Genomic DNA, 21410 nt, shown 5'->3' on the forward strand with positions numbered 1-21410 from the left:
GTCTTGAAACAAAAATAGACAGGGACAAATACAGTAGAAAGTAGAAAAAGATATTCTAATTAAGTTTAACTTTGGGTACACAAATGTCTAGTTAGCCCAAGCAGTTTCATTTTCATTTTACTTGGTAACTTAAAATAAAATGTAGTCAAAATATTAAGATTTACCTCATTTTACATGCATATTTTGGTATGCAATACACAAAAGGGGTTCCCAATGAGCACGGGTTTGTGTTTATCAGTCACATGCACATCAAACAGCTCTACAGGACTGACTCTAATCAAAGCTCATCCTTCACTAACCTGTTCTGAACTGAGCTGTGAAGAACCATCTTGAAATATCATCGTAGTTACAAAAGCCACTGCCTGCTCTATAGTTGCAAGCAGTTCTCTTTTTTCTTCATATCCTAAAGTGCTGATATCACAAGGATGATTTTCAGAAGTCTCTCTTTGTCCAGAGCTATAGTCGTATCTTCTTTCATGTGAAGAAGTGCAGGGCTTTACATGTAATCTTCTTGTTTTCTCTGAACAACACGTAAACACATTTTGCTTTCTTTTAAGAGGAACAGTTATTTTCTTTTCCCCATCCTTCGGCTTTTTTGCTTCTACTGAAAGATTTCTTTCTTGATATTCCCATGTTGGCAAGTCTGAATCCTGGTAACAGCTCACTATTTTGGTATCTTGACAGCCAAGCATTTCATTGGTATGCACTGTCCTGACTATCTCACCAGCAGTACTTTTTTCAGGGCTGGCAGATGTTTTTAAAATGGCAATTCTGGAATCACAAACCTCCTGGGAAAATTGGAAGTTTATTTTAGCAAAGCAATTATTCAACTTATGAGGATAAATAAAAAACGTGATAATTTACATAACCTTTGAAGAAATCAGTATTCTATGAAAAAATGTTGATACAAACAAAACAGAGTCAGCTAAGGGCAACCATAGTACATAAACCAAAATTCAAGTATTTATCAGTAGAGATTATTTTGTGGACATATACTGTTTACATCCACAACCACTGTTGTTTTGGGTTTTTTTAAATCTTAGTCTAACATTAAAAAATGGCAAATCAACAACTGTAAGATACATTTAGTTCAGTGTCCTGTCTTCCACAGTGATGAGGTTATTAATGTCTGAAGAGAGAAGAGATCATTCATCTTTAGCTTCAATATTCTGAGCTTTTTTCATGACAGTTTAATTTGTTAAAGAACTTTTGGCAAGGAACCTTAACAATTGCTTTGGAAATCCAAGTACAGGAGTCAACTTGTTCTCTTCAAGCAACTTACAAGATACAACAGTACATATGAAAGTTGCACTGTGGAAGTATTATCAGGTGTATGAATAAGCACTATATTCTGTTCTGTTTAACCCACCACAGCCAGAACAGTTTTCCCACTCCAGATAGTCCCTGGATCCCATTACAGCAGCATGCTACCAAACAGCATGAAACAAGATGCTGCATGGTAATGTTTTGTTTCTAATCCTTCATCCTGATTTCCTTCATAAATTTCCTTGTTATGCTATTGGACTTAATGCTTTCTTAGTGTTTATTTTGCTAGTTCCTTCTACAACCCCTTCAGCTGAGACAGATCCTCTGTCTTGATTTCACAAACAAGGACTCTGGAATGGCAACCAGTGACCTTTCAAGATTCCCCAAGGTAGATGTGTGTAACTATTTACAGATTACACAGTTGTATCTTCCCTCAATACCCTTTACACCTCGATCACCAAAAGGCCTTAGAGGAGCCAGGAGGCTTTCTACTTCTGAGGCATTTGGAAAAATAATGTATAAGTGATGCATTTGCAAGCTGTTCCTCCAAGCTTATTTGGACTATACTCCTGTATATTTAATCTAATTTAGTCAAACAAGGCAAGTATAGAAGAATACAAATCTGCTAAGTTTATGTATTTGCATGATGACATTTTTTAGTAGTGTCCTTCATACTCTTGGCCACACTTTTTTCTGCACAGATTTTAGTATTCATTTTAAACCAAAAAAATCTAAAGTGTTGTTTTGAATAAATCCCTATGCTACCTACACATGTTCTGATTTTGGAGGGCAATTCTATATGCTTTCTTTAAAAAAGCTCCTTCAATTTTATGTTTTTTGGTTTTTATTTTAAATTAAGCATCACTGTCATATTTATCTTTTAATGCCTCAGAAAGATTACAGTCTCTGTCAGGGTAACTTTCAGAGGGAAGATTTTGAACCTAATCTCACACAGAATCAAATAAAAATCAATTCCTCTCCTGAGTTCTCTAACTGTTCCAGAACGCAGTTGTCTCCTCACTTTTAGTTGCAGCATCATGCATAAATTTAACATTCACCCACTCCATTGAAAAGTAACTGAAGCCTCCCAAAACTACTGTATTTGCAGCTCTCCCAGCCCAGTCTCCTTCAGTACCTCTTCTGTCATTCCTATTCCAAAAACTAAGGCTTCCTCACGTCAAAAGAACCACAAGTTACTGCAGTGCAGGGCTCCCCCCATTCCCCAAGATGACAGTTTTCACTGATCAAAGGACACTGTCCATCTCTACCCGATCTGCATAGACTAAACCAGCCACAACGACAAAGACAATAAGTCTGGGGGTTTTTCAGTTTTGCAATATTCCTCAACACAGTTCCCACACACCCAAACCTCAGAACTATGGAGTCAAAGGATGAAAAAGGCTTAAGACTGCTTGAGATCATACTTCACAGGATCAACTCCACAGGTTCTAAGTAAACAGAAAAAGGAAGCTAATTAAGCTTTTGCTACTACCCAAATGAATAGTGGTTGTTCTCAATGAAGACAAATTAAATGGGCTTAGACAATAACAATCAAAAAGTGGACACTATAAAGTTACCAGAAGTGGAAAAATAATATGTTTAAGAGCCATAGAAAGACAACTAATTCACTCAAGTGTATTCTCCAGTCAAACTGCAAATACTTTTATCATTTAACACAGCAGAATTTGAATTACGACGCTCCAGTAATTAAAAAATCAGGAATAAGCAATTCTCTTTCAAAGGTTAAAAAATAAGAACAAGGCAATTTAATTATTCAGTCAGAATAATACAGCTGGCGCTACAATTAACCACAGGGAGAAACAGCAGCTTCCGCAAAGAACTGATCTTCTATTAGAAATAATGACGTGGCTGGAAGTAGAGAAAACTCCCAGGATGTAGTTTCATCATTTATGTCAATGGAGGAAGATTTCACTACATGCAGCGAGTCAAAATTAGCATCTCATCATCACAAAAAGGGGTTCCACTACTACCCATGTGCACCCACAGCTGCATGAGCATCTATGAGCCAATGTCAATTTGTAGGAAGCTATCCCACTCCATAAAAGAAAGCAGTTTTCTGCATCCTGAGCAGCCTGAAGGGACCTGCTGAAGTGTGCAACATGCACCAGTGTCAGACTGAGTAAGGCTGTGAAACCTGCAGCTGGGACAGGAGCACACTTGCAGCATCTGCAACTCATTGATCGACCCAGTGGGTGTTACACTCAGAGCCTGAGCTGGGGCTGCTGCAGTTTCCCATTCCCACTCCTGCCCTGGCTCTCACTCACATGCACATCAGGCCAAATTGAGAGAGATGATTAAACCCAAAATTTAACTTCCTAGTACAGAGTAATTTTTCATCTGAATCAGCTCACTTTATGATTATGTGCTTGTGGTTGTCCAGTGACAGAAGTCTGAGAACATTTCTAAACCCTGGTAACTGCCTGAATGTGGCAACCTCATTTCTGATCCCTCTGTCATAAAAAAACAACTTCCTGTGGAAAGGGTAACAAAAGTGGGGCCAAGACTCCCATGGGTAAAATACATGCCAAGTGCAAAACAAGACAGTAAAAGCTACCTGAGCTATGAGTGTATAAAATATATTGTGATAAAGCTTCTTATGAAAGAACACAGTGTATAACCAAACCTGCTATAAAAAGACTGCTTTTAGTGGGTTTCAATCTCACAAAATGCTTGCCTTTTCATTTCTCAGATGTGCATCCTTATCACCTACTTTATTGTCCTTTGTCTTCTCTATACCTTTAAAAAAGAAGAAACAATTTACAATACAAATGAATCTGCAAGCAGTGCACATAACTTAGGTTACATACAGAGTACTATTACTGCGACTTTTACCAAACCTAAAACAATTGTACTGAAATTTTCCTCAACAATCACTTTAGCAAATTAGTATCATTCATGCTTAAAAGGGCCCTGCAGGTTCTGAAATATGCATATGCAAAAGCCTGTTTTGTCACCATTAAGAAAAATTAAATTTTCTACAAAGCAGACAAACAATTTCCACGGTGCTCAGAAGAGGCACTGCTATAATTCCACAAACAGGCATATTTCCTTCTTTCAAGAAAACACAAACCATTTTGGTCAAAGTAAAGCTTGGGGCATGGGCATGAAGAAGAAGAAGCAACCAAACCCTACAAACATTACACATTTTAACTGTTGTCTTGGAATTAGGTAATATTATTCCACAATAGTGTTGTTCTACAAAGCACTATTTGCATATATGACTTTAACATGTCATGCCCCACAGCGAACTGACCATGTTTCACCTGCAGGGGGATAACCTTTTCACATTGTTCATCCTGCAACAGAACAGGTATTGTAAGACCAGACAAGAACAGAGAGTGAGGGGAAATTCAGACCTACAAACTGACAGAAAGGTAAGGTGATACCAGTGCCAGGAGAAGCAGGATGGCCACCCATGCTGGGTCTGGCACACCCAGCCAAAAGACACCTCATGGGCAAAGTATGTATTTTGTCCCCCCACACTGAGTACAAGACTAAACTGACTTTGTCAGCTATGAATTTGCATTACCAGCAGCAAGACACTTTCTGAATCTAACACACTGATGACCGATGCCAAACAGAGCATAAGGTGATCTATTTCTATTTAATAAAACTGTTTTAAAAAATGTTCATCTGGGCAAATCAAGACCGTGTACTTAAAATCTAAAAAAATGCCTTTTCCAGAAGAAACTAAGCTCTTTATTACATGTTGGTGTAAGTGTATGATCAGCCATTTATCTCCAGCTCAGACTTCTAACCTGAGCTGTTAGAACAACCAACATGGTATAGCTGTATTTGCAGCTTCAAACATTTTAGGTTTGGTTTTCTTTACACCTTCTACAACAATAAGATTATAAATTAAGAATGATAGTATCTGAGTCTACATTCAGTGCTTTTAATTGTTTCACACCAAGCTACTTTTTCTTGACAAATCCACCCTCCAGAGAGAATGATGAGGATTACATTTCTCTGCTCCAGCACACAGCAATCAGTATGACAGATCGAAGAGATATGCGACTTCCAATTTCTGAATTACAGCAAAGTATCACCAGATGGCAGCAGAAACCCGTCCTTGCCCTCCAACTCCTTGAGGCTTGATGGAAACATTACAGTCCCACTGCCAAGATAACCCCAGAATTTCACCAACTAGGTCAAAATTGCGGATCTTTATTCTATTTGAGCCCAATATTTACTTTCTAAAAGACAAACAGTTTTTCCATTAAGTAGAATTTAAAAATCTATCAGTAAAACACAGTTTATTACAGTTTGAAACAGACCAAATAACATGACAGGTTTCTGTTTGGTTTTGTTTTTAAGAGAGGTGAACTTTTTCTTCTTTCCAGATCCACACTAAAGCTATACAGATACAGATACAGACAGATATGCGATTTCTCAAGAGCAATTCAAATAGGTCTGTTAAACTCTGTACACTTTAAACAATTGTTGAGTAATTACTGCATGAAAACAAGAGCAAGAAAATCTTGTCATGTGACCTGCTGCTACAAAATGCTTATACTGTTCTTTCTTTCCTCAATAAACAGGGGTTTAACAGCACTACAGAGACGACAACAAGCTCATTTGGTTAAAGATACCAGACACCTTCCTGGTGTTCCAAAAAAAACAAGAATCGGTAATTTTACACCTGGAGAGAGAGTGAATGGATCAAGAGCAGACAATAAAACGTGATAACTGTTGCATAGTATTGAGAGTGCCCCAGTGTAAGACAAAAAATATTACTCAGGAAAATTAAGGCAGGGAAAATTACACGGCAGCAGGAGAAGCAGAATGGCAATTAAACCAAGGCTGAAAAGAGATCTGATTTTGTTTAAAATCATCTGGGTTTTGGTCCCAGACGTACCATGTACAATGTACCATTTTAAAATGAACTTATCTCATTTCTTCAAATGTGTATCACTGATTGACAATGAACTACTATCCTTGTCACTGCTGTACCACCAGGCTCCACTGGTCCAACCTTTACTACTGACAGAGGAGTCTGAACCCTAATTTATACAAAACTGAGACTGCAAAAAACACAATTTACACATATCCCATCATTTAAACAATATTCCAGGATCTAATTCTCAGGAGAAAACAGACAACTGAACTTGAGCAAAACTCTAACTTTCTATTTACTTCCTTCCAGAGCTACCAGACTGACAGACTACAAAATGCATAGGATTGAGAATAAAAATTACATCTTGCAAAACCTCCCCAGCATCCATAATGTTCTGGGTAAGATTTGCCCAACAGAAAGATCTGCTGAGGCACTTGTAACATTACCTAATTTGCTCTTTCACTGGGACTTTTGTTCACTTTTCCTCCTAGAATTTCACAAGGAGCTCATTTCTAATGAACACGTGTTTAAAGCACAGACATGAGTCTGGAGAGTTCACAGGCCACCTGGTGAGTTCCTAGTACCTCTAGTGATCTTCAAACATCTACTCCAGAGTCATGCTCATGTATACATATAATTTATGGTATTTTAAAGTATTAGTTAAGTAACAGTTTGAAATTCTCATCTACTTCCACACCACACAGGAACAGAAAGAAAAAAATTAAATTGAGGGTACTGTTCTTTGCACTCACATAACATTATTTAATCAGAAAAGTCCCACAAAATATCACAGTTACAGCTTAATTCCTTTTCTACACCTGTAATCCTAAAATCTCACCTTTTTTTTTTCCCAAATTAAAAATAAAGACTAGAGGTTTGATATGGTTTTGTTTGTTTGTGTTTCAATTTTTCAATTGAAAAACACTTAGAAAGGCTAAGACTTACTCTGGTTATTGTCTCTGTTTGTCTGAACTTCTACAGGAATAGACTGCAGAGCTGTCATAATCCTCTGAGCAGTATCAGATAAAGGCACTTTAGAAATCTCACATCCTATGTACATGCACCGCTCCATTTTTAAGATTAAACCTATACACAGAATACACAATTTATTAATTAATCAGGGCCACAATTATCATTTATATTCTGTTCAAAATATAGTGAATGTGTTCAACCATTTATTCTCAATAGAAAATTACATTTCCTCCCAGACACGTCTGTTAGTAACATACTGCACATAAAAACGTAATAATTTTTAAAAGCTGGTATCTTTAAAACAGTGTTTTAATACACTGATAAAAAAAAAAATCAGCACTCTTAAGTACAGCTAACTTGTACCAGAAAAAAAAAATCTAGCAAATAAATCAAGAATTTGATGTATGTCTGACATGCTTTCCCCCCTCAGTATCTTTAAACCAATGTAGCACATGCATACAGTTACTGTTATTGGTGCTTGGATTTTATTAGGAAAAAAACAATCATCAAGTAACTGCCAAAATTGAGCCAACACAAGATGAAAGAAACATGCATTACTAGCATGGTAAACAACCATTAATTATGTGCTGTTTCAGAAAATACTTATCATAAAAGACCTCTATTTCTTAAATTTTCTATAATTGATGCACTCAAGCACTGTTATATACAAGTAACTTTAAAATAGTTACTACAGTTGGTCAGTTTGAGAAAATGGTCGGCAACATCTATAGTCTCTACAAGCTTTGACCACCACTGTTGTCCTAAACTTTATCCTTTTCTGAGAAGGAGTAGTTTTTCCAGATGACCTGGCCAATTACATACAATTACATACATTTTGTATTACATACAAAATACTCGGAGAATCCCTAGATACAACTCACACTGGAGAATCACAAATAATGGTGTCCACGTTGATGCCTTGTTATTTTACAGGGTTTTTTTACAGAAGAACGCATAAAACTTAACAAAAACACAGCAGAAATATCCAACATTTTCAAAATACTTAAAGGATCCAAGTTGTCCAAGTCAATTGCTCCACCAAAAACTGCTGTTTACTAAATTATTCCTATACAAGGTAGCAACTGGAGTCCTGCTGCTCTGGTCTTCTCCACTAAATCCAGTGCATGAGCAGACCACCAAGTTTAACCATCATGCAAACAGTAGTTCCTTTGCTTGCATGGAAATATTTTTCTTAGCTCAAGACCATAGGCAGATTGCAGCTTTGAATACTTACAAGTGCAAACATTTGTATCTCGATTCAGGGAGGAACATCCACCCTGCTGCACTAGAACTGGCTGTATCTATCTAGCTCAAATTAGTAAGTGTGTGAAGGAAAGCAAGAGAGAGGCAGAATGGCTTCCTTTTCCAGGATGTTCCAGGAGTCAGAAATATAATCTGTCTCCGCACACAACTCCTTCTAACTTTTATAATTAAGAGCAACACTTTCCTACACGGGGTTAAAGTGCTCCCTGACTTCTCAGGGTGGGAAGCAGCAATCACAGCCTGAGGGGCAGATCAAAATGAGAACCCAGCAGACTAAATATAAACAAGACACTCTGCCTGAGAACAGGCCTAAAACCAACACACAGATTCACCGTAAATATTGACCGCACTGAATGAATTTATAGTTTGGTATTTCATAATAAATACAAAGTATAGAGTTAAGCAACATGAAATCCAGAGACATAAAGACACTTATAACAGTATGATAAAAAAAAAATTAAACATTTCAAAATAAGTTATGCTCACATAAAAGTTAAAGTCTGCCATCAAAATAGTTTAAAGACTACTGTTACTGAAGTTAATGCTGATACACTAACCTTCATCAATATGTACAGTGCTTGAAAGTAAGCACAGCTGATCCCATCAAAATACAAAAGACTGGAAGTTATCATACCATAAAAGCCTATTTAGTTCCATTGGTATATTAGGAAGCTATACAAAAATTTGATAAACAGGCTAACAATGCACATGAAAGCAGAAGTATGAAAGTATCAGCACTCTGAATTGAAATGCCTATCATTACAAATTACAGAGCAAACTCAGAAGTCCAAAAGATAAGTTCAAAATTCTTCTTCTTTGACAAGCCCAGTATAAGTATGGACTGGTTTCAATGGAGAAGACAGGCCATAATTTAAATTAAGACATGCTGGAATGGTCTTAAAACAGATGGTCTTGGTAGTTAAAACAGATTCTGGTACATATTCCAACACATTTTTAACAAAACCAAATCTTCTTAGAACTGTAAGGGAAACAATCATGGAATATCTGCCTTGAAGAACTCTCCTCTTCACTATGAGCACATTACACTCATGTTCCAAAATCTGGAATGCCTCCTCCACATTTATTTTGTGGTTCACAGTCAAAGGTTCTCAGCATGCAAGAAAACTTAGGGGTATGAAATGCTCCTTTTGGTGCTATACTGTGTGCAGCAGTAATGAACCTACAGGCCAGGAGAAGGGCAGCCTGAACATAATTCTTTCAAATAAACAGTGGATTACTTTGTATCCAAGAGCTGTGACAAAAGTGAGACTGAACTCAGCAGGCAGATGCCAAAGCCTGCAAAGCAGCACCCAATCCAATGGTAACAAACACACTGCAGGACAGGTAAATGTCAGCCTGGACAAGCTAATGTTTATTATTCCACAGACTTGTAGACAGTTTACACTAAGGTTTTCCTTTCTTAGGAGTACAATGAAATTTAGACATTAGGAACTCCATTGGCTGTGAAATTCTCGTCTTCCAGACCACTGACTTTAGCTTGAGACTGCTGCTCAAGATTCTCCACCATCTCTTTCAAGTGATCTTCATCTTTGAAAAAATACACATACAAGTCTCTTTCCATCTGTTGCAGCTTGTTGGACTCCAGAATGCTTTTCTTCAACTTCAGATCAGCAACCAGATCCATAAGGAGTTGATTTAGTTTATTTATATCAACTTCCAGTTGATGAAACAGCTCAGTAAGTTCCTAACAAAAAATACAAGACAAAAAATTAACACTTTTATATTATTAATACATTAGCTGAACTAGAAATACAAAAGGTTTTTTCTGCTTTGAGAAGCCACTTTCATTTGTAATTGAAAAGTAATCACAAAATTCCATAAACAAAGGTGGGAAGGGATTCCATTCAATTTTTGAGCTCCATGTAACAGAACTCACGTCAGGTTATGAAGATGTAATTTCCTTTGCTGGTTGACCAGATGAGTTAAGACCATAAAACCTGACCTAGACAGATGAGTGAATGACGTTTTCAATCAATTAAAAGTCTTCATTGCTAATCAAATTTTAAAAGGGAAAAAGAGACCACAACAAAAAAGCCAAATCAATTTCACAATTAAATCATTAATTACCAGTTACAATTTTCCCAACTGGTACTCTTACGATAGTTCAGTATAAGCAGACTAGTCATCTACTTACACATTATTTCCTTATTAAAGGAATTACTTTCCTTAGGAAATAGTAGCAGTAAAAAGAGATGTCACTAGGTTTTAAGAGGTAATTTGAGTCAACAGACAGGTATTTGATTTAATAATGTATACTCCCCACATATGTACTGTCCCAATTACAGTTTCATTTCTTAATAAAACCTGTTCTATATGTTGCAAATTCACTTGACAGATGAAAGTTAAATATATTTTTATGTAATTAACCAGGGAAGTATTAAGTAACAGGAAATCTCCCTCAATGCATTTTTGAAGTATCTACAATGATTTCAAAACCATAACAAGTAGCATTTAACAAACCCTATTCCCATTTAAAGGATGATCTAAACCCAGTCCCTGGGAGCTGTGTAGCAGGATTGTCCTACTACAACTGTCCTTCAAAATTCTGTTATAGTTATTTTGTCCAAATGAGCTGGGTTCTTTAAGGGGCCAAACAGTACTACTGGGGTGCTACAGGTAACAGGGAAGAAAAAAGCCCATATGAAATAAAGAGAAATTTAAATGAGTTTTCCAATTACACCCTATCCAGACAACATATTTCCCACATCACAAATTGACAGGACTGCACATGCCTTTGAAAGAAATTAAGTTAGATGCAACAATTTGCTCAGACACAAAAAAATTATTACCTGCTAGCCTTTACAAAAATCCAGCATTTGCCAAGAACAATGTAAATAGAGAGTCCATCATCATTATGCTAATAAATTTGTTGCTGACAAGTGGGGACAGTTTGTGTGTGTACAGCCTTCACACTACATTTTTGTCAGGGAAAGAACACGACACACATTAATGTAATAATTTTAATAGCTCAGTAAGGGCTTACCGGACTACGGAGCTGTATCTGATTTCCTCCACAATACAGAGAAGCACGAAGGGTATCTACATCTCTTTCCAGGTTGGACAAAAGGAGAGACTGCTCTTGAGAAGAAGCTGCTATCTGCTCTTGTACCGTAGCACAGTCTTGCTTTAACTTCTGAGCCATCTGCTCCAGGTTTTTGTATGTTTTAAATAACTGCTGTTTGTTATTTCCTCCTTCTAGGAGCTGATATAGCCTGTAACAAGTGAAGAAAGACACACAAACATTTCTAAGTTTCCTAAGCACTCTATCATCATTAGTCAAGAGAAGATGGTCATGCTGAGAATTCAGAGGACTAGTAAAAGGCAGTACTGCTCAGGGCTCTCTTACTACACTGCTGTATCTCCCACTGATTTCATGATTCTATCTATATATAGTTAGTGATTAATAGGAATCCAAAATATCACAATATTAAATTAGCAGCAATGAAATATCAAAGTAACAGTAAGTACATAATGAATGCAAATAGAAGTTGACAGTGTGCTTTTGCCAACTATTTCCCAACTCTCCAAGAACTGCAAAATGAGATTTTTTTTTGACATGCTGAAAAAAAGTAGACTTCAATGGCCAATAAAAAATAAGAGCAATCTTTATAACATTTTCAAGCTTACTGGTGTATTTCCTGTTTTCTGTGAAGAGACTGCTAAGAAATTCTCCAGCCAGTTACAAGTCATGCAAAAGACAGCATTACACACTACACCAAACTTACAAAAAGTGCCCTTATATTGCATCAGGAATAGGCCAGTATGATCACAGGTAACTCTGCTCAAGTGTTACTACCATCTCTGCATAATAAAATCTTCAGGAGTTGAGCCCTAATATAAAATCAGATTGCTTTAGTAAGAGCAGGAGCTATATTTCAAAAGTAACTGAGTTTCTTTTGTGTGTCTTCTGCTTACAAACCCTTTAAAGTTTTTAACTCTTTCAACTTCCCTTCCCTCTTTTTTTTCTTTAAAAAAAAAAAAAAAAAAAAAGTGGAAAAAGTAGCCAGACAACATTCAGTGACTTGGAAACTTTATAATAAACCTGAACAAAAATGTTACAAGTTGACAATGCAAACACACAATGTGAGCAAAATTAATGCTGCCTAATTAGTGCAGTTATTCACTATGCCAAACCATACTCTGCTATCACTTAGTAATTACTAAAAAACCCAACACCTAAAACTCCATTCTGAAGGAGGGAAAGTCTGACAGTAAGACACGTGTGATTATACAATACACCTCATCAAAAGAACAGCAGCCCAGCACACATCCCTGACTGTATCACCTGAGCTACAAGGAGAATTAACTACTTAGACAGTGAAAAATCAGACTCCTCCATGGATGACAGGACACTCAAACCAGATGGAAATCAAGCAGTAAAAATGAGCTGAACACATTTCATGGACTGAAGGAGTCATTCTTCTCTCCTACCACACAGGGGTTTTTGCCAGCTCAGCTGACAAGGTCACACATCAAACTGAGAAATCACTGTTATTAACGTCTGTCCTTCTAGAGTAGCTCTCAGGAGGTCCTACATCAGAGCCCCATATAAGACAGGTTTGGCTTTGAGCATTCATTATGTTCTGGATACAGCTTAGGAACACTATTAAAAACACTGATAATTAAACAGTTTTTCTCAGGCAAATGTGCAAAGAATTTCAAAGGACGAGGAAGAAGCAGGTTTCATATCCTGAAGACTTCAGTTCTTGAGAATTGAAAATACTAATTAGCTACAACAAGTACCTAAGAACTTCACAATAGGAAAGGTTTAGTTTGCCTAAGTCTTCATCTCCCCAATATTATTTCAAAGCAAGTCAAAGTTCAGCAGTGACCATAACACTTACCTGCAAGCGAAACCATCCTCTGGACTAATAGTATCTTTTGGTTTTGCAGGTTGAATTCGCTCAGTTATGGCCTGTAGTCTCTGCTGCAACTCATCAGTGCTCTTCCTCAGAGATTCTACCAAATTCTCAAGCTGACTGCTGATCTCCTGGTGTTTCTTCATCTCCATTTTACAGCCCAGCTCAATAAGTTCAAACGATGTTTTCTGTCTCATCAAGTGCCTGCACATTTCATCTTGTCTTGCAACATAACAGTCCTGCTGAGCAATGTGATGATCCAAGTAGGCTTTCAGCACCGGCGCAGTCAAGAGTTGTGCTTTCTCTTTCAGAAGGGGAAGCAGCTCCTCGCTGTTTATCTGAGCTATATCTCGTTTAATTGTTGAAATTTCATCACTTAAACTAGACATTTTGGCATCGAGGTTTTCTTGTTGTCCAATATCCTGCATAAAACAAAATATCTGTCATTTTCTTCACAGTTACCTCCAAGCCACTTTCCAAACATTCCTTCAGTTCACACAGGGTTCATGTGCTTATGTTACATCTACTGTGAAATTAAATGAAAACTCCACAAGTAGTTTCACAGAACTTTACAACATAAGGCAAATACAGATGTACAAAGTAGATATCAAATAAATATATTTCAGTAAAAGGTAATTTTGTTCAATTGCAGGGTCAGGAAACAGTTTATTGTGCTAAAAATAGAAGAGCTGCATTTTACTCAGCACCCAGATTTCAAACATGTCTAATTGAAATCTCACATGCAAACACAATTATTTATATTCGTTGGATGATCAACACTGCTGGCAGAATTAATCTTTTTCAAATTACTCTAATCAATCAAGTCCTATATACTAGTCACCCATAAATGAAAATATACAAACTGACATGATGCCTCAAGTAATTCCATGAGTGGCATAAGAGAATACCATTCCCTTCATTATGATTTCTTCACAAACTCCAGTAGCCACATCTGCCTGTCACTCACTTGTTGAGAGATTTCTGGGGCTTCAACTATCAGATTCATTTATTTGGTACAAATTCTTGAGTTTCAAGAGTCAGTGAACTAAAACTTTCTGAGCTTATGCTACACAATATAAACTGGAATACATTTACCACACTGGCTCTTCAATACCATAAAATTGTAACCAAAGCTAAGATTTCGTCTATTGTACAAACAACAGAGAGCCAGTTCTAATTTGAAAATTCAAAGCCAAACTAAATTAGAAAGGTACTACTAAGCTCTAGGGTTTTTAAGGTAGTAACTCTGGAAAGGAGATTCAAAGGTACTGTGCAGCATCCATATCTGGGGACCCCGACGTGAGACCTGTGTTACAGGACCCTATTCAACACCCACCACTCAGTGGGGTTGGCAAATGCCATCATTCATCTCGTTAGAATGGGATAGCAGAGCCTGCAGGACAGGAATCTCTGGAGTCGTGTAGTAATAATGGGGCAGGGAATTTCCCAAGAACACAGACTTTATCTAAAGGTCTTGCAACAGGTCTTGAATGCAGCAGGACACGAGGTTATGGATGAGCAATTGGAACATTTACTTCTACGCATGCTTTGCAACCGTTGAGAGTAACAGAGCCTGATATAGGGATAAAGGAACAACAATGGCAATATTATAGTCTAAATTTGGATACCCTGAAAATACCCGTTTTAGATTTGTTGGACAACCTCTTTGGGGAGAAGGAAGATATACTACCTGCCATTTCTATCTGTGCTGCTGATCAGCCTGGTTTATATTCCCTGCTGACAGGGGGTTTAGGACCTCTGGTGAGGGGTCTGTCTTCTACCTTTACTCGTGGTAATCTTCTGCCTTTAATCGTGTTGATTTACCTCCAATGGGGAATTTTACCCTCAAAAATCAACACCCAGTCACTTCCCCTCCCTCACTGTGTCCCACCATGGCAGCCTCCCCTCTGCCTCCAAGCTCCACAGCTGCCAACATGTCTGGGCTGAACTTCAAGCACAAAACCAAAAGAAGAAGAAAAAAAAAAACACAAAAAAATAGGGGGGAGCTTAAATGCATGAATCATCTGAAGAACGGACAAACAGCATTGGAACCATTGAATCTATTTGATAGTTTGAGTGCCTATAACTTTGTTCTTGGAAACTTTAAAAAAGGGAAGTTACTTATACAGTGTGTTTTGTGCTTTAAACCAACAAACACCTAGTCCTAAATATATGTGTATAATTAGATGCCCTGACACACATGCCAACGTCCAGATTTACAGAAAAAAGTTAAGAATAATACTAAAACTGATGAAAAAAAATGTTAAAACTTCAGACTGATTGACTGATTTATGCCTGTGTCAGGGACCTGAGTCATGTCTGAGATGCTGCCATAGGTGGCCTGTGATTGTGCTCGTCCCTATGGCATGGGAAAATATTGTATAGTTTCACTGTTGGAAATACTGAACCTTGGAAAGAGAAACAACAGTTTAGGTTAACTGGTGGGAACTTGACTTTGGTACAGAGTTGGTATCATAAGCCATTGTGGTCTCGGTTCGTGTGCTTGGCCAGGTGTGAGGCAAAGTCACAACTGGAGAATTCCACTCCTGTGAGGGGGATACAGGAGGTGGTTCTGGGTTGGATGGGGGGCGATGCACACTGCTTTGATCCAGGGGACACCCTGACAGGGGCATGGCCTGTCAGCCCCTCCCACCAAGCACCGTGATCCATCTCCTCCTCCTGCTCAGCAGCTTCTCAGAAATTATGGAATCAGTGTGTAAGGAATACTATCGCAAGTATTAGGATAAAGTTGTTTTGCTTACACCCTTCGTGTCTCAGTGTTTGTGATTTTGGGAATCCTCAGGAACCCAGAACAACGCCAGATTATTTGTTGTCTTAAAATATGTACATGGAGATTGTTTCGATATGTGTTTAAATCTTCCTTGAAAATACAACTGATCGAAAACAATGCAACAAAGGAAAAAAAAGAAAAAAGAAGAGTAGAAGAGAAGAAAAGAAGAAAAGAAGGTAGAAGGAAGAAAAAAGACAAAAGAAAAAAGACAAAAGAAAAAAGACAAAAGAAAAAGAAAAAAGAAAAAGAAAAAAGGAGAAAGAAAAAAGAAACAAGAAAAAAAGAAAAAAGAAAAAAGAAAAGAAGAAAAAAGAAAAAAGGATAAAAAAAGAGGAAGACAAAAAGAAAGAAAAAAGGAAAGAAAAAAAGAAGAAAAAAGAAAAGTGAAAGAAAAAAAAGAACAAAAGGAAAGAAAAAAGAAGAAAAAGGAAAAATGATAGAAAAAAGGAAAACAAAAAGAAAGAAAAAAGAAAAATGACAGAAAAAAGGAAAAGAAAAAAGAAAGAAAAAAGAAAAAGTATTAAAAAAAGAAAAAGAGAAAAAAGAGAAAGAAAAAAGGAAAGAAAACAAAAAGGAAAGAAAAATGAAAGAAAAAAGGGGAAAAAAAGAAGAAAAATGAAAGAAAAAAGAAAAAGAAAAAAGAAAGAAAAAAAAGGAAAGAAAAAAAGGAAAGAAAAAAACCCCAATCAAAACAAACAAAGAACAAAAAAATCTTAATTATAATCTTATCACCTGTACCTACCCCAGGTGCAAGAAATGTGTCCTCTGTATTAAAAAACAAACTTTTAAAACAAGAAAGGGGGAATGTGACACCCCAAGTGGAATAAGCTGTATTTACCATTAATTTTTTTAATTTGGATCAATAAGCATTGTACAAAAACCCACATGAAGATGCCCTATGGTAAGGTCCTATTGAGTTGCCGGTGTGGGGAAGGAGGATGCTTGTGTTTTGTCTCCCTCAGGACCCCGCTGACGTTTGATGAAGCCTTCTCCTGAGTGGGACAGAGCCAACATGCAATCTGATTCCACAGATGCAGAGGCTGTCCCTCAGACAATCCCAGAAGGAGACTGGAGAGCGGTGCAAGGCCTGCCCGGATGTCACATGGAAGAAAATATTCTAGGGATAATTCTTTGTGTCTACCAACTCTTACTAACTGACACAATGACTCAGTCATGAGTTTCACTCATATGCCTTCTTGGCTGCACCTGATGTTGTGATTAGTGTGACTAACAATACCTTTAACATTTCCGTAGGTAATCCCTACTATTTTAATTGTATTACAAATCAGAATGTATCCCCTCTGAGTTTATCAGTAATAATTCCCATGCGCAGAAGAGCCAAACTGTGGCTCCCAGTGAACCCAACCAGAAGCTGAGAGAATTATGCAGGATAAAGTAAATTAATGAAACTGTTAACACACTCAAGAAATCATCATTGGATGGCTAATTGCTTTTATCATCTCTGCAGTAATCACAGCAGCTACCACAGCCACGGCTACCGCTGCATTGGCCCATTTAGTGCAGACCACGCATACAGGGGCCAGCGTATTGGGTAATACGTCAGCATCAATAGTAGGTTTTTTAATTATTTGTCTGTTTTTAATATTTCAAGTCCTCTGGAAGTGCATCAGACAATCCCAAAGACAAGAAGCCCAGGTCCCGGCCCTCTCCACAGCGAGACCTGCGTGTTTAAAACAAAACAGGGGGAGATGTGGGAACAACCTGAGTCACTCTTCACCTGCATTTGGGTAATTGGCACCAAAAGGGAGGACCGACCTTGGCTAAGTGTTTTGACAGAGAGAATGCTGTGTGTCTCAGAGTGGCAAACCACTCCGCAGGATGGCGTGTGTTCCTCTCTCAGGGCTGAACACAGCCACTGCATGCTGCGGGTGTGTGGGACCAGAACACTGGTCTAGGACAATCCCGGGAATTCCGGTTAACTAGAAGACAACACCAAGTGCTGTTCATGGGAGAACATGAATAAAAGGGGAAAGCTGAAAATGGTCAGCAGAGGAGTCCCAAAACCAAACTGTGTGGAGTGCAGCCTCATCTTTTCAGCGCCCATAGCTTACCTTGTCCAAGGACTGCAGCATGCTCTCTGCACATTTGATAGCTGATTTCATGCCCTCCTCTTGAGCCTGTAGCTGAATTAGTTGATGCTGAGCACAAATATATGCTGTCTGGAGCCTGGCTACCTCTTGACTCTCTTCAGAAACTTCATCAGTCCCCTCACAAGTGACTCGCTTGCTTAAATCTTCAAGCTGAAAGCTGTCTTCATGTGAATTTTCAACACATTCAGACATACCTTGATAAAAATGGTTTTTTATGTGTGAGGTAAGTGCTGCAGTGTTTTGTTCTTCCAGAGCAAAATACTTATCCAAAGGAAGTTGGGAAAAAAACACTGGATTTTCTGAATCTGAAGCTGTGAAGAAAGAGGCAAATTTCTTTGCTGCATCCATAAGAGACTGCAGTTCGCTGTCAAGATTCTTGTTTGCTGCAATAAACACTTCCAGCGCTTCCTTCAAATCTTTTTGTGCTTCTTCCTCTTTGCTTTGCAGTGTTTGTAACACATGGCTGTTTGCAGTGACCATCAGTTGAAGCTTATTATGGTGATGAATTTGAAGTTTTTTTAACTGCTGAAGAGTTTGAAGCTCATCCTCTAATTCCTTCAGTTCCTCCTCTTCCTCCTCCTCCTCTTGGTTACTGTTCTTTGAATCCATCGGCCTCAATGTTTTAAGAGCTTCATCCAGTGCATCTCCTTCCAAGATGGGCTTACCACACTCGAGAAGATTATCAAAATCTTGCAGTTCTTTTTCAGATACCACATGCTGCTCATTTATGTTTCCACAAAACCACTCCAGAAACGACCTGTCTTCCAAAGACTCGAACATCCAGTCAAAATCTTCTCCATTAAGCTCATCAGCTTTTGGATATCCAATTTTCTTAAGAGTTTCCACAAAATCCTTCCCACAGCTCATGATTAAAATATTTTTTGTAAGCAGAAAAGATCCAAATGCATGAAAAAAATCTGGGGAATTATTCCAGCCGTAAATTTTTTGCCATTTAAAATGAATATTCAGTATTTTAATAAAAAAAGAGTCTGCACAGGAAAAAGAAAGTGTCAGATCACACCAAAAAAACTGAATAATGTTTTGGACTAGAGTGGCTATTCAAAGATTAGAAACCAATTTTTATTTCATGGATATCTTAATATATTTTGTTAATCAAATCAGGACACATTTTAACATCAGTTATATCCTTGATCTTTGCAAGTACTTACATTTCTCCTTAATTCACATAAATTATTAAAATAGAATAGCAACAGGTGTAAATACTGAATAATTCATTGGTCTGCAAAAGTGATTTACTTATATTCGTTTCTTCACATTCATTAAAAAAAACACCCACAATCATTTTAACACTTCCAAAATTAGTGGGGTTTTCAGTTTGTCCTAAAAACAAAACCACAGTGATGTTACACTGCACTTCAAGATCTAGGTTATAAAGGGTTATTTTTTACCTCAGCAGCAAGCAGTCTTGTCTTCTAAACCTTCATTTAAAAGATTCCTCTGAAATCCTAAAGTGTGTGCAACAGACAGCAAAGGATAAATTATTATAAAAGTCAAGAGGCCTTGTCTGCAATAGTCTGGTAATATTAATAAGTTTTCTTTAATTTGATATTATTTAATACTTTGTTTCTAAAACATACCCTCCACCACAAAACCCCGTTTTGCCAACCGGTCTGGAGGGCTGAACCAAGTAAAGGCATCCCTCTAAAATTGCATATGTGTCTGACTTAACTCAGGGTTACAGATTACATACGAAACAAAATGTCATGCGAGTTTCATGTCACAGGGTGGCCTTCCAACTCTCCTCTGCCCTCAGTGCTAAACAGGGCATAAATAAATATGGGTGCCAAGAGGACGGTGCTAGACTCTTTACAGTGGTGCCCAGGGGCAGAGCAAGGGTTAATAGCCATAAACTAAAACACAGCAAACATCACCTCCGCATGAGGCAGAACTTTACACGGAGGGTGTCAGAGCACTGGAACAGGCTGCCAAGGAAGGGTGTCGAGTGTCCCACGCTGGAGACATTCCAAACCCACCGGGACGCGTGTCCGGTGTCACCCGCTCCAGGAGACTCTGTCTTGGCAGGGGGGTCGGACTGGAGGCCTGAGGCTTCTTCCAGCCTTAACTATTCTGTGGTTCTGAGCGATAAAGGCTTTATGCGCGGCCCCGCCGCTGCCACTGAACACCGCGAACAACAACCCCGGAGCGCTGAGGGAGCACCCACCACCCCCGTCCCCACACGGGCCCGCCCAAAGGCCGCACGGCCGGGGCCCTCGGGGGCCACGTCCCGCCCCCCGGGGCCGCCGGTGCCTCCAGTCCCGCAGGGATCCCGCTCGGCAGCCGGCCCGGAGCGGGACAAGGAGCGACGAGGAGACGGAGGAACGCGAGCTCGCCCCGATCCCACAGCACCCGCTCCGTACTCACCGCAGCGTCCGCTCGGCCCCAGCGGCGGCTCCGGGGGAGGGGAGCGGGGCGGGAAACGGCAGGAAAACCGAGGGGGGCGGGCAGGGGAGGCGGCGGGATGGCAAGGCTGAGGGGAGGTCTGACGGAAAGCGGCGGGAGGGCGGCGGGAAGGCTGAGGGAGGGGGAGGTGAGGTCGAGGGGAGGCTGAGAGCGGGCTCAGGGCGCGCCCGCAGCTCGAACCGCGCGCCACGCGCCGCCTCCCTCCCCGCGGGGCGCACGCGCACGCGCCCTCGCGCCGGGCCCGCTTGGTGACGTCACGCGGCCGCCCTTCCCCTCAGGGCGGCCGTTGGGTGACTGTGTTCGGTTGTGTCCCCTCAGCCCCCTTCGGCTGTGTCCCCTCAGCGCCCGTGCCCCGTTCTCCTCGCCTGTGTCCCCTCAGCCCCCTTCGGCTGTGTCCCCTCAGCGCCCGTGCCCCGTTCTCCTCGCCTGTGTCCCCTCAGCCCCCTTCGGCTGTGTCCCCTCAGCGCCCGTGCCCCGTTCTCCTCGCCTGTGTCCCCTCAGCCCCCTTCGGCTGTGTCCCCTCAGCGCCCGTGCCCCGTTCTCCTCGCCTGTGTCCCCTCAGCCCCGGCCCCTCGGTTCTCCCCGGCCCTTGCCCCCCGCTTTCCCCTTCGCAGCGCACGGGAACTGGAGCACGGGGCAGACCCGAGTGCAGCTGATGTCGCTCGGCCCTTTGCCCGCTGTGCCCGCCAGCCTCCCTGTGCCCATGCCCGAACACGACGATTCTGCCACCCGCGCCCATTGTTGCTGTGTGGGTGATTTCCACCCCTGATTAGTCGTTCCGGTAACTCATGGCCTCTGTGTCCATGGATTTGTCTGATGTCGTCTTCAACATGCCGATATCCCCCCCA

General features: G+C 39.7%; 2 protein-coding genes across 6 annotated transcripts in view; both read right to left on the bottom strand.

The window, feature by feature from the left end:
• The window catches only part of POLN (DNA polymerase nu), a 94038-nt gene extending 86842 nt beyond the window's left edge, over positions 1–7196 (bottom strand). The window contains exons 1-3 of the mRNA XM_050337829.1: positions 7070–7196; positions 3962–4023; positions 300–788 (exon numbers count right to left, since the gene is read on the bottom strand). Coding sequence (XP_050193786.1) covers positions 300–788; positions 3962–4023; positions 7070–7196 — 678 coding nt within the window. The remainder of the gene's footprint in view (positions 1–299; positions 789–3961; positions 4024–7069) is intronic.
• HAUS3 (HAUS augmin like complex subunit 3) lies at positions 727–20662 on the bottom strand. Of its 5 annotated transcripts, none has more exons than XM_050337816.1 (6): positions 20524–20662; positions 19551–19607; positions 18103–19058; positions 13225–13661; positions 11364–11592; positions 727–10064 (listed from the first exon to the last, which is right to left on the bottom strand). In XM_050337816.1, the coding sequence occupies exons 3-6, from the start codon at positions 19006–19008 to the stop codon at positions 9798–9800; spliced, it is 1839 nt and encodes a 612-aa protein (XP_050193773.1). In that variant the 5' UTR covers positions 19009–19058; positions 19551–19607; positions 20524–20662; the 3' UTR covers positions 727–9797. The 5 variants fall into 5 exon arrangements, with proteins under 5 accessions (XP_050193773.1, XP_050193769.1, XP_050193772.1 ...); XM_050337812.1 differs by having other exon boundaries at positions 18103–19130; XM_050337815.1 differs by lacking the exon at positions 20524–20662 and adding an exon at positions 20034–20500.
• Between the last annotated feature and the right edge of the window lie 748 nt (positions 20663–21410).

The sequence above is a fragment of the Myiozetetes cayanensis genome, unplaced genomic scaffold, assembly GCF_022539395.1.
Source record: "Myiozetetes cayanensis isolate MyiCay16 unplaced genomic scaffold, myiCay2020 scf7, whole genome shotgun sequence".
Lineage (NCBI taxonomy): Eukaryota > Metazoa > Chordata > Aves > Passeriformes > Tyrannidae > Myiozetetes > Myiozetetes cayanensis.

What these genes read in the sequence shown, in the direction of transcription:
- HAUS3 (XM_050337816.1), bottom strand. Translation starts at nt 19,008, where the DNA reads ATGAGCTGTGGGAAGGATTTTGTGGAAACTCTTAAGAAAATTGGATAT. An exon ending in TGCTGCAGTCCTTGGACAAG is followed by an intron (nt 13,662 to 18,102) that starts GTAAGCTATGGG and finishes TGTTTTATGCAG; the next exon opens with GATATTGGACAACAAGAAAA. An exon ending in AGATACAGCTCCGTAGTCCG is followed by an intron (nt 10,065 to 11,363) that starts GTAAGCCCTTAC and finishes ATTTTTTGTTAG; the next exon opens with GAACTTACTGAGCTGTTTCA.